We start from the raw sequence: 11,541 nt of genomic DNA, 5'->3' as shown, positions 1-11,541 counted from the left end.
TCTCATTCGAAGGCTCATAATCAGCCGCCTGACGGGTATCAGGCGACTGTTCCATCCTCCCCGAGTCGGCCATTTCGTCCGACTCGCACTCATAATCGACCTCTAAAGAGGGGTCGTACTCACGTGGTGAATCACCACGTGCACTCGCAACACCAAGTGTTGTGCGAGTGGAAGACACTACGGTAGACGGAACGTCTACCGCAAGAGATAACAATGCGTCACCCGCGGCTGCACGAACCGCAGCCGAAGGTTCAACACTATCCTCACCCCGCATGAATTGTTCCTTCATGCGATGGAATTTAAAATGATGGATCTGACCAATCAAAATCATTTTAAAAATTAAGTGGTCATTTAGCGACCACTCCACCTAATGACATTCAGAGTGATTGTCGTTTAAGGGAGGGGTGATGTAACGGGGTGTATCGTTACATGAAATTAACAATAAAAGATTGTTAATTAATATTATCCAAAAGGTAGATAATATTTGGAGGAAATTACTTTAAATAGTAATTTCCTGAATTCTTATCCATAAATAGGTATAGACCATTATGTCTATTTATTCCGCAGACTAATCAGCTGTAGAAGTAATCAAAGAGAGTTACAAGATAAGATAGATAAGAATTCATTTACATGTTTAGTATTAGTTTATAGTTAAGACAACATTTACAAAGATAGATTAACAAGACACTTAACTATATTAATACAGTTTTCATTTTACCCTCTTAAGTTAACTTGTCTTAAGAGAAGTCTTCCTCTATACGTACAGTGTACGTCACCTAACGAGAGGCACCACTCACATCTGAAGCAGTGTGAAGTGGACTTGTACTGAAACAGTACAAGTCGCAGTGCCCCGTTACAGTTACAGCACGTCGCGATTTCTTCGTTGTCGTAAATACCACTTTTGCCAGCGGGAATCACTAAGTATTATGCTTATGTATTTGTAGCGTAAATGAAGCTACGCTGTTATCGCCGAAGCAGCTTTTGCTTGATTAGCCTTGACAGTGATAGTCTTGATTAGTTGGCTTACGATTGCTATAATGAACGCCTCCGAGCTGGCTTTCGAGCTGATCGCCAACAAAACCTTCAGTGGCTTTGCGTGACCACACAACTTTCATAACCTCTGCAGAACCTTCATATAAGCGGTGATCCTCAAGAAAGTCAATCGCCAATAATAGTTGTAGCGCTTTCATGTACTCATATAGGTCACCTTTGGAGCCATTACGCAATGTAGGAGCGAGCTACATCTCCATGTCGACTCTGAGAGACCCTTCTGGAAGTTCAATAGCGAATGTCCAGCCGCATTTGCTGCTACAAGTCGTGATAGCATTAAGATGTAACCGCAAATGCAAGAAATGTTTGGCCTTACCTTACCTAGCGCGAATACGCGTCATGCTGTCGCCCATTGTTATCGATTCAGATGCTGCCCTTGAGAATCATTAAAAATGGACCTTTAACCTTTTAGTATAATGTAACGGACTGGCGTCAAAATTGGGAGATTTTACAATTTAGTGGCTCTAGCTATGGAGCTCGTGCGCTCGCTCGCTGGCATGCTAGCGGTTGCGATACTCATGTGCTCAGGCAACTTATGCATCACTGCATCAAAGCAGGGCGACAAGATTCCGTACATCATCACTACTGTCACACTTCTCATTGAGATTTTAAAGTTGACGTTCATGCTAACGACGATTGCCATAACGGAGACACCACCGCCCGCACGGTTCATATCAATTGAAGCTTTTTACTACGCCATTCCTTCCTTCCTCTACACAATCGATAACAATCTCAATTACATTATTTTGCGCTACATGGATGCTGCAACGCTTTCGATGCTTTGGAACCTTAAAATTGTCGTCACGGCTGTGCTATTTCGTATCATCCTGAAACAAACGCTTTCGGACTTACGCATGGCTGCCATTTTGTTGCTCGTTGTAGGAGTTCTCATGAGTCAGTCGAACCACGTGCGTCAGATGCAGGAAGCAATGATTACAAAAGATGGTAGTGGCAGCGAAATGGACATGCAATCAATGACTGCTGATAAGAGTGCCAAGGATCTGGGTATCGGTGTAGTACTAGTGCTACTTGGCATCATATTATCCTCATGTGCTAGTGTATTTACCGAATGGACCTTCAAGCGGAAGTCGAGCTGTCCATTTCTGTGGCAAAATCTGCAGATGTATGCGTTTGGTGTCTTTTTTAACGCCACCGGAGTTGTGTTAATAGACAGAAACGAAGTTTTGCTCAATGGTTTCTTTCATGGCTACAACAATTGGACGCTCACTGTCGTGGTAATAAACAGTATTGGGGGCATTGGCATGGGCTTAATTCTAAAGTACATCGACAACATAGCCTGTGTCTTTTCTCATTCCATGGCGATGATGCTTACAATGCTCTTTTCGATGCTTTTCTTCTCTTTCCAACCGTCACTTGAATTTGGCTGCGGATTTACCGTCCTTATCATCTCCATGTACATTTACCACCATCCGCAGGCACATATCGACACGATACATTCTACAAATGCAACGAAAACGTCAGCGATATGGACAGCAAAAGAAGAAACGTCGAATCAAAATGAAATGGTCAGTTCCAGCGATGAGAAGCCAACATCTCAGCCGAGGGAGCGACGAAGCGACGAAGATACTGAGACAGACACGATTTCCATCGCCTTGAGCAGCGACGCTTCGTTGTCGTCAAGGCAACCGACGTCAATGCGTGGCCTACAACTAAAAAAATCGCAATACGCAATGTTACCGAGTGATTCTGATGACCTCGAGAGTGCACGAGCAAACGCAAAGGCGATGGATACGTCATAGCCGAGTAACCTTTACAACAAATAAACACCTAGACATTTACACGACATTGATTAAATGTCGCAAAATTGTGTGCGAGACACATGTTATCAGCAATGTTCAGGTATTAATAATTCCATCCAACAGGAAGCTCTTGCTCCTAGTCACCCCGTTGTTCTACTCGTTGCACCCCCGTCAGGATGATCTCGCGCCTGCGCCTGGGTGGTGCTGGAGGAGGCACTTCCAATGGGGTAGCTAGCACGAGTTCCAGCATTTTTGGAGCTGCCGCATCGGCCATGAGTAGTATCAGCGGCAGCGGAAGCATTCTTCCGGGTAATAGCACAATGGAAAGCGCAGCAGCCGCCGCAACTGCCGATCATGTCGCCAGTTTAGCCGCCGCTGGAACTTCAGGAGCTACAGGTACTTCTACTTCTGATAGTGAAGATTTACCTCTCGGATGGCGACTGGTTAGCAGCCGAAATTCCGGGAGGGATTATTATCTGCACATCGCCTCAAGCCAAACCCAATGGGACTGGCCTACAGATGCAGACACCCAGCGTAATTTTCTGCATGCGGAGACGCTTGTGATAAAAAAACTCGCGTCTTTCGGTCTTATTTGCTGATACTTTATGCTATCGATAGGTCTGGACTCGGCAAACAATGCCAAAGCAGCGGGTGGGGGCTTTTTTGGTGTCTCACGCATGGTAGCGCTCGTAAATTCGGCAAATCGAAGTTTGCAGTCATTACAGGGCGCTCCAGTGATTCCTGGTAGCAAAACAGGCACGCAGTTAAGAGGCCAGGAGGTTGATCGTGACGGCCAAGTGATTGTAGAGATTTTTGAAAATGAACGTCTTGAAGGAGCATTGCAGCCTATGGATCCGAGACGTTTTAGTGATCGCCATGCAGCACCTGGGGCAGGACAGGACGAAAAACCCGTAGGTGATCTTCCTTCTGGGCATGAATGGATGTCAGACTGGGAAATTGATCAAAATTACACTGCGGTGGACCGAGATGGATGGACATATGCCGCGGATTTTGTGGAGATTGTGCGCTTGCTTGGAGATGACCTTAGCCACGCTTCCCGTCATCCTACAGATGCAGTGCGCCGTCGTCGATGGATTCGTTACCGCCAACTTATGGATGAAAATGCCCCGCAGTCGCCTACCGAATCAGCTGGAATGAAGTCTTTAGCATCGTCGGCGAATTCAACGAACTGGGCGGATTCAACAAATGGACAAGGCAATGATTACGTGCTGGATGACAACGATGATCCATTCATGCGAACAGCACAAAAAACTCAAACGGGTTTTCGTGTGAATGTGAACTTTGCTCATCGTGGAAAAAAAGATAATACGAAAGACTATCAGAGTATCAGTCTGACTGACGTCATGTGGTTAGTGAACGCCCATGACGTGACAAATGCACCCACAGAAGAACTGATGCGCGAGAAGACTGCCAATTTGGAGGAACAGATCAAGGAGGCTACGCACCGATCCAAAACACTGGAAAAAGATTTGCGTGCTCAACACGACAAGCAGACAAAAGAATTGAATTTGCAGCAAAAGAAATTTGATGCCCTTGTGACTCAGTACAAAAAGATTCAAGCGGAGAATGAAAAACTTCAAATCAGCGTGTCAGGACATCGCGTAACGGTCGATGCATTACGTAAGGAAGCGGTACGTTTCACAATTCAAAAAATAGTGTTTTTTTTTACTTTGCGAGTTTGCGGGTTTGCTAATACAATAACGCTTCTGTGATGTGATTTTGCATTGTGACAGACTGAAAAAGATATGCTGGCTGTGCGTGCTTGGATGACTTTGTTCCTGTAGAGTTGACGACAAAGCTAATTAGTGTGTGCGTCTTTTTTGCAGAATGAAGAGCAACGAGCACTGAACGCAGAAACGGCAGCACAAAATCAGGCACTTGAAGAGAAGGCTAAAGCACTCGCAACGGCGCGCATGCGTTACAAGCGTGACAATAAACAGCTTGCATTAGCAGTCGAGGATGCAAAAAAACGCCTTGAACAACACGAAGCACAAGCCAATATGGATTCGCAGGACCCTGTTGCTAAGGACCTAAAAATGGAAATGGACAAAGTACGACAGCTGCACGCAAAGCTGGAGGCAGTGCGCCAGCATCGACTTGTCGTCGAGGAGGAGAGCAAGGCACTGTTTAACCAAGTAGTAGAAAAGAAAGCTGATTTGAAGTTCAAGTCAAAGAAAAAGGTATGATTTTCTTGCGCAGGTCAATTATTTCTTCTAATCTTAATGCCGACTGTGTTTGGTTGCCGTAGATGGAAACGGCGTTGAGCGAGGTCGATGCAAAGATAAAGACGTTAAAAGAAGAGCAAGCTTCAGTTTCGAAGAGTTTGGCGCAGAAACCGGAGGGTGACGCCCTGCGAAAGATTAATGCCCGAAGGAACGACATCAGAAGTGAACTTGGCGCATTGAAAGAGAGACGGACGATGCTGCTTGCAGAAAAACGAAAGCAGGAGGGTGTTGAGCTGTAAAGTTCTCACGATATTGTAAAGTCTGCCATTATGTCGTGTTTGCAAATCAGTCATCTACTGCTGGCGACGTATTCTGACTGTCAAATAAGTGTTATCTGCTTGTTCATCATAGGGAAATCTACAGCTTACATATCAAGAGAAACGTTACTAATGTCAGATTTTTTTTTAATTCGCGACCCATTATTTTGAAGGGAAGGTTCTATTCTAGATCTTCATGCTCACGAAGACTTCATGAAACTATAATTATTATTACATATAAGAAGATTAATAAAAAGAAAAGACCAAAGAATATTATCTTTATTAATAATACTGTCAATATTTTCATACACAGTAACATTGTCGCAGTTCTGTAGTTGAGTTCATGATTCATGAGCTTGGCGATAGCCGCATGCTGTTCTTTTTCAAAGCGAACAACATTAGGCTGACAGCTGGCCGGACTAAGGTCGAGCTCATACGTTTGACCGCTTTCCGTTCGAGGTCACTCAAATGAGTGCCTTTCACGCGTGGCGTAAAAGCTCCCTTCTTATTTATTGAACATATTCATGTCGGCCGAAATGAATGTGGTCGTTGGACGGAACACGAAGTGCTAGTGTAACGAGACACCTTTCGCTAGTACTGCTTCAGTACTAGCGAAAGAGTTGGTACTGAAGCAGTACTAGCGAAAGCTTACACTGATTACAGAGTAAGCAAGGTCCCCCGATTACCTCACAAACACGACGTGGAGAGGAACATTCTAAGTTGCTTAGCGATCCCTTGGCAACAAGACAAGGTCCAGGGAAAAAGCAGGACTGTAGTTTGTATAATTAAATTCCTTCGTGCTACTACCTCCCTATATTATATGTGTTTATTCATATAAAACTATGTATAGTGACTTTTCGCTCACTGCCCATTCGCGCGTCTAGCAGCGATTGGCGAATTAATTCAAATACTTAAATTAAGCAATGACAGCCCGAGAAAGTAATTTTGCTTCACCAGCAAGGCTCTCAGCAGTTAAAACTGTTAAGACAGCAGCTATCACATAATGTTGCCGGGCCGACGCATGCGCGTCGACCCGAAAGCTTGAAGATTAACATCTCCAAGTTCAAGTCACTCCTTGTTGCGATCGTTCGCCAAACTTGACGATGCCATCATAGCTTGTCCCATCGAGAATTTGCGACGAAAGTGAAGTTCGGCATGTCCAACTTGGCCGGAAGTGCCAATTCTTGGGCTATATGCTCAGGCTTCATGACTTATTCGTGTTGGGTCGTATGAAGTCTAAGAGACTCGGCTCAGATAAACGTTTGAGCCACCACGTACCGAAATCAGGGCTCGAGCAGGGCTCCTGGATTTGAAGCAGAGCAAGCGTGACATACACGCTTACGCCCAACACACACGATACTCAGTAAGTTGTATCGTATGTAAGCCTACTGATGAGCAAACTTAGGTTACTGTATTCTACAAGGGTCTTGCTGTAACGGGGTAAAGTTGCCCTAATGTAACACAGTCCCCGTTAAGTACACTTGGTGTACTTAAAGGGATGGTCAATTATTAAATTAAAGTAATTAGACCCAACACTCGGGTGTGGTGCACATTTGTGACCAACCCTTGTGTATGTGATGCACATTAGGAGGGATGACGCCTAGCCTCATCCGTGATGACGGCCAGCGTCATCCGCTACGCGAGGTATCTAGAAAGATACGCTCGCAGTACATATTAAATGTATCTATAGAGATAACATTTTAATTGGTAAAAATAGGTATTTGTATTTAATTCGATTAAATATAAATCAGTCTGAAAACTACTTCCTACTTGGTAAGTGCGCACGAGGAGACGGATAACCGCTCCCGTGACGACACTTAACCAAAGTACTTAGTGCGTTGGGTGAGCTCGCTAACGCGCCCACCACAACTACCTAACTGCACGCAAAAGAAGCTGGTTAAACCGCTTCCTCGCTGTGCTAGGGTGTATGTCTAAGTAGAGCGTGGCCGCATTCAGACGTGCCCGCCTACACTTAGTAGCACTTGAAAGCCTTCCCACGACCCGCATCTCTGCGTTTGTACGTGAGGATGAGCCTCAATATTGATTGGGCTCATTTCCCCTACCTATCCGAACATGATCGGGAGGTGGCAGGGCTTATGGCGCAGGGACTTGGTGAACAAGCTCTAAACAGGCTCCAGGGTAGTCCTACTGAGCAACATGTTGCTCAGTTGGAGCAGTTTGAGGCATTCGTGCTCGGACAGCGGAGGCCCGCGTCCGAGGCACAGAGCCATGCTGCGGCGGAGTCCGTCACTCAGACTCAGGATGAGCTGAGGCATGAGCAGGCTCGGAGCAAGGCTCTCAACAGGACTGTTGAGATGGTCTCTGCCCGGCCGCATCAGCCGAGGCCCATTCGGATGGACCCGCCCAAGTTCGATGGAACTGCAGCGCACACGATTGTCCACTGGCTTTTAGACGTAGAGCAATGTGGTGTCGCGCAGCTCATCGAGGACGACGGCCGGATGGTGTCGTACGACATGTCGCATCTGCGCGGTAAGGCCTCAGAGTGGGCTTACTCGGCGCTTATGGCGGACAGAAAGGCGTTCCCTACATGAGCGATCTTTAAGGAAAAGATTCTCGCCATGTACGAGCCGCCGAACAACGAAGTGTTGCTTCAGGCGCGCTTCTTTGGAGCGCGACAGGCAAAGCGATCTCTGCAAGTGTATGTGCAAGAGATGCGCTCGCTGTCGGCGTCCATTACCGTAGGTCCGATTCCGGAGTACATTAAGGTGCCCACGTTTATGAACGGACTACGGCATGGCCCATCGCGACAGGCCCTTTTCATAAAGGTGCCGTCGACGATGGAAGAGGCAATCCAAATTGCCTGTGAGAAGCAATCCTACAACAGTGCCTCGGCGACAGCTTGGCATAAGCCGTCGGCCGAAAGGACAGATGTCACTCCTGTGGAGTTGGTCAATGCAGACGTGGTTTGTTATAAATGCGGCAAGCGCGGCCATATGATGGCTCGCTGCTATGCCAGGGTCCCTGCTGGGGCAAAGATGCCTAGCAAGAGGACTCCCTTCCCAAAGGGCGATGGCAAGAACCAGCGTGCGAGACGCATGAGTTCTGCATCGACCAGACCACTGAGGGGTCGGGAAATGCAGGAGCGCAATAGGGGCGGTATGCCTTAGTGATGCGGATTCTGAAGCTACCCCTAAGTTCAGAGTTGTGGAACAAATGGGTAGCATAGTCCCTGAGGTCTCGAAATTTCGGACCTCAACCCTACGCGGATAAGCCCTTTAGCGTTGTCTGCGATGCAAGTAATTTTGCAATCGGCAACGCGCTCATGCAGAAGGATGACAACGGCGTTGACCGTATCAGCTCTTTTCAGTCCCGGCTTTAAAAGTCGTGGAACTGAATTACCTCATGCATGAAAAAGAGCTACTTTCAATAAAGTATGCTCTTGTCAAGTTTCGTGTGCACCTACTGGGCACCGAAAAGTTTGTGAATTATACGGATCACGCATCGTTGCGGACCGAAATCAACTCACCGCCGCCTAGAATGGCGAGATGGCTTACATTCTTCTCTGAATTTAATTGCAATGGTGAATGTAAGCCTAGTAAGTCAAATGTCTTGGCTGACGCGTTATCGCGCAGACCAGACTTCGGCGTTAGACGCCAGGAAAGTGTGTCTAGTGCGAAAGCACAATCTCAGCCGTCAACGTTGGCAGCCATGAAGGCAAATCACGTGACGAGCTCATTGGCCTCTAAGATAAAAGAGAGCTACAGTCAGGACGACCACTGTCGCCTCCTGAAGATCACTTCGCTGAACGAAAGGTTTCCCTCCCGTCGCATCTGAAAAGCTAAGCTTAATCGCTTTAGCTACAGCGATGGCCTGTTATGGCATCAGCTGTCACATTGTGATCCCTTGATAAGTCTATGTGCCTCATAACTCGAAATGAATGTTTCTTATTTTTTATTCCAGATCTACTGCAATCGCAAACAACTAACTATCTTTTTTAATGAAGCTATTCAAAAAGGCAGTAGAGGTAGGCCGTTTCTTATTTTTGACTCCAGAACTACTGCAGTCGCAAACAAGTAACTATCTTTCTTAACGCAGTTAGTCAAAAAGGCAGTAGAGGTAGGCCGCCAAGCTACCATCTGTAGGATTATGGCTGAACGCCTCTAAGTCAGAATCCATGCTGAAATAGACAATAATCACCTTTCTTGATGTACCGCGAATAGCGATAGGTGAGCTTTATGCTCCCAACATCATAAAATTGCAACGCACGTTGCCGCTTGTCAAATGCTGGTGGCGAAGAGTATGCTGAATTGTAATTTCAAATATTGGGAAAGATAAATTCTTTGTGGACGACTTAACTACAGAACAAGGTGTTGTAAGCATGAGAGTAGTCTTGTACTACGATCTGCTGAGATTTAGCCCTTGTTCTATTGATTTGTTCAGAAATGAACATTTCTCCCCCATCGCAACCGCGCAATGATAAATTAGCTGGATCCCTCCGAAATTTCCCTCAGGATAGCAGCAACTTATCTACGATAGTTTTATAAGGTAAAGCAAATGATTAGAGGATTCGGGAAAGAAATTTTCTTGACCTATTCTCAAACTTTAAATCTGTAAGACCTGCAGGTTTCTTAATTGAACTTGCGGATGTGAATATCAAGTTGCTAGTGGGCCATACGGGGTAAGCTCGTCTGGCGATGCGGGATGAACCGAACGCAAAGTTAAATTGCCAAAATACTCGCTCACCTAGATACCATTGTTGGTTAATTAGACAGCAGGACGGTGGCCATGGAAGTTGGAATCCGCTAAGGAGTGTGTAACAACTTACCTGCCGAATGAACTAGCCCTGAAAACGGATGGCGCTTAAGCGAGTTACTTGAACTTTGCAGTACTACAGATCTCAAGCTGATGATTCTTCACGAGCTCCATGATGCGCCATCTAGTGGGCATCTGGGCTGTGAAAAGACATTCTTACGAGTGTCAGAGGAATTTTGGTGGCCACACCTATATAGATGGGTGGCCAACTATATTCGCTCTTGCGAACAGTGTCAGCGCATTAAGCCTGCACCGTCCAGCAGTGCGCCACTGAAGCCGCTACCGATTCCAACCAACTGTTGGAAGTCAGTAAGCCTGGACTTCATGTTTGGCATGCCGCCCGATCATAAGGGTCGGACAGGGCTAGTCGTCTTTGTAGACAGACTGAGCAAAATGGTGCATTTAGCACCATGTAAGACATCGATCACAGGCAAGGAGGCAGCTCTCTTGTTCCTGGATCATGTTTACCGACTACACGGGATGCCCGAGTCCATAGTATCGGACCGGGATCCTCGTTTTACGTCTGGTTTTTGGCGACATGTGTTTGAGCTGCTTGGTAGCAAGCTCCACATGTCGACCGCAGATCATCCCCAGACCGATGGCCAAACAGAACGTGCCAATCGGGTCGTGGCGGATGTCTTACGCACTATAGCAACTCCCAAAGAGTGGAGCAAGCAATTGCCCTTTGTGGAGTTCGCTATAAATAACAGTGTCCACGCCAGTACGGGTGAGACACCGTTTTATATTAACGGACTGCGCCATCCTCGGACGCCAGTCTCGTTTGTGCGCAGCCCGAGTCTTAGTGGGGGAGGGCCCCTCACTATGCTCGGTGCGAAAGAGGGACATAGTTTCGTCAATATGACGATGACCCATGAGGGTATCATCTCAAAGACAGAAACTTGCCCTAGTGACCCTGCCAGTTTAGCAGTGGTCAATAAAACTACGCCTTATGACCGACCTCTTGGCGGTATCATAGGCGAGTTTGATGCTAAAAGCGTGAGCGAGGCTCAACGCTTTGTGGATGAGCGATTAGCCATCACACGTAAAGTCCGTGACGCAATGGCAAGCGCACAGGACAAGCAAAAAGAATATGCGGACCGAAATGGTCGCAAAAACAATGAACGCTTTAGAGTGGGTGAAAAAGTACTATTAAGTACTGCTACCCTACCTAAAAATGCAATTTCTGTACTACCTGGAGGTACTACGAAGTTGTTGCCGCGTTTCATTGGGCCCTTTACGGTGGTTGAAGAGGTTGGAGACCTAAATTATAGGCTCACCCTTCCCCCGTATATGAAGACGCACCCCGTATTTTACGTGGGTCGTCTGAAACGGTATGTAGACCCAAATGAGGTCACATACCCCCATCTGGTTAAGGAGACCGATGGTGACGCCGACTGTGAGTCGAGCGTCGTTCGGGTGAGGGGGACGGTGAAGGCGAAAAGCTATCAGACCGAT

At 46.6% G+C, this 11,541-nt stretch overlaps 3 protein-coding genes across 3 annotated transcripts; 2 read left to right on the top strand and 1 right to left on the bottom strand.

Moving 5' to 3' along the window:
- Positions 1-989: 989 nt before the first annotated feature.
- Positions 990-1,190, bottom strand: CCR75_001120 (uncharacterized protein; the record flags this gene model as incomplete). Its single annotated transcript, XM_067959225.1, has 1 exon — positions 990-1,190. The coding sequence occupies one exon, from the start codon at positions 1,188-1,190 to the stop codon at positions 990-992; it is 201 nt and encodes a 66-aa protein (XP_067823437.1).
- A 330-nt stretch (positions 1,191-1,520) lies between these two features.
- Positions 1,521-2,810, top strand: CCR75_001121 (uncharacterized protein; the record flags this gene model as incomplete). The annotated part of the gene is made up of 1 exon (XM_067959226.1): positions 1,521-2,810. One exon carries the CDS (start codon positions 1,521-1,523, stop codon positions 2,808-2,810), a length of 1,290 nt encoding a protein of 429 aa, XP_067823665.1.
- A 176-nt stretch (positions 2,811-2,986) lies between these two features.
- On the top strand, positions 2,987-5,586 carry CCR75_001122 (uncharacterized protein; the record flags this gene model as incomplete). Its single annotated transcript, XM_067959227.1, has 4 exons — positions 2,987-3,395; positions 3,429-4,462; positions 4,658-5,011; positions 5,080-5,586. The coding sequence occupies 4 exons, from the start codon at positions 2,987-2,989 to the stop codon at positions 5,293-5,295; spliced, it is 2,013 nt and encodes a 670-aa protein (XP_067823436.1). The 3' UTR covers positions 5,296-5,586.
- Between the last annotated feature and the right edge of the window lie 5,955 nt (positions 5,587-11,541).

Source organism: Bremia lactucae, linkage group LG8 (genome assembly GCF_004359215.1).
Source record: "Bremia lactucae strain SF5 linkage group LG8, whole genome shotgun sequence".
NCBI lineage: Eukaryota > Oomycota > Peronosporomycetes > Peronosporales > Peronosporaceae > Bremia > Bremia lactucae.
This window is presented reverse-complemented; position numbering and strand designations above follow the sequence as displayed.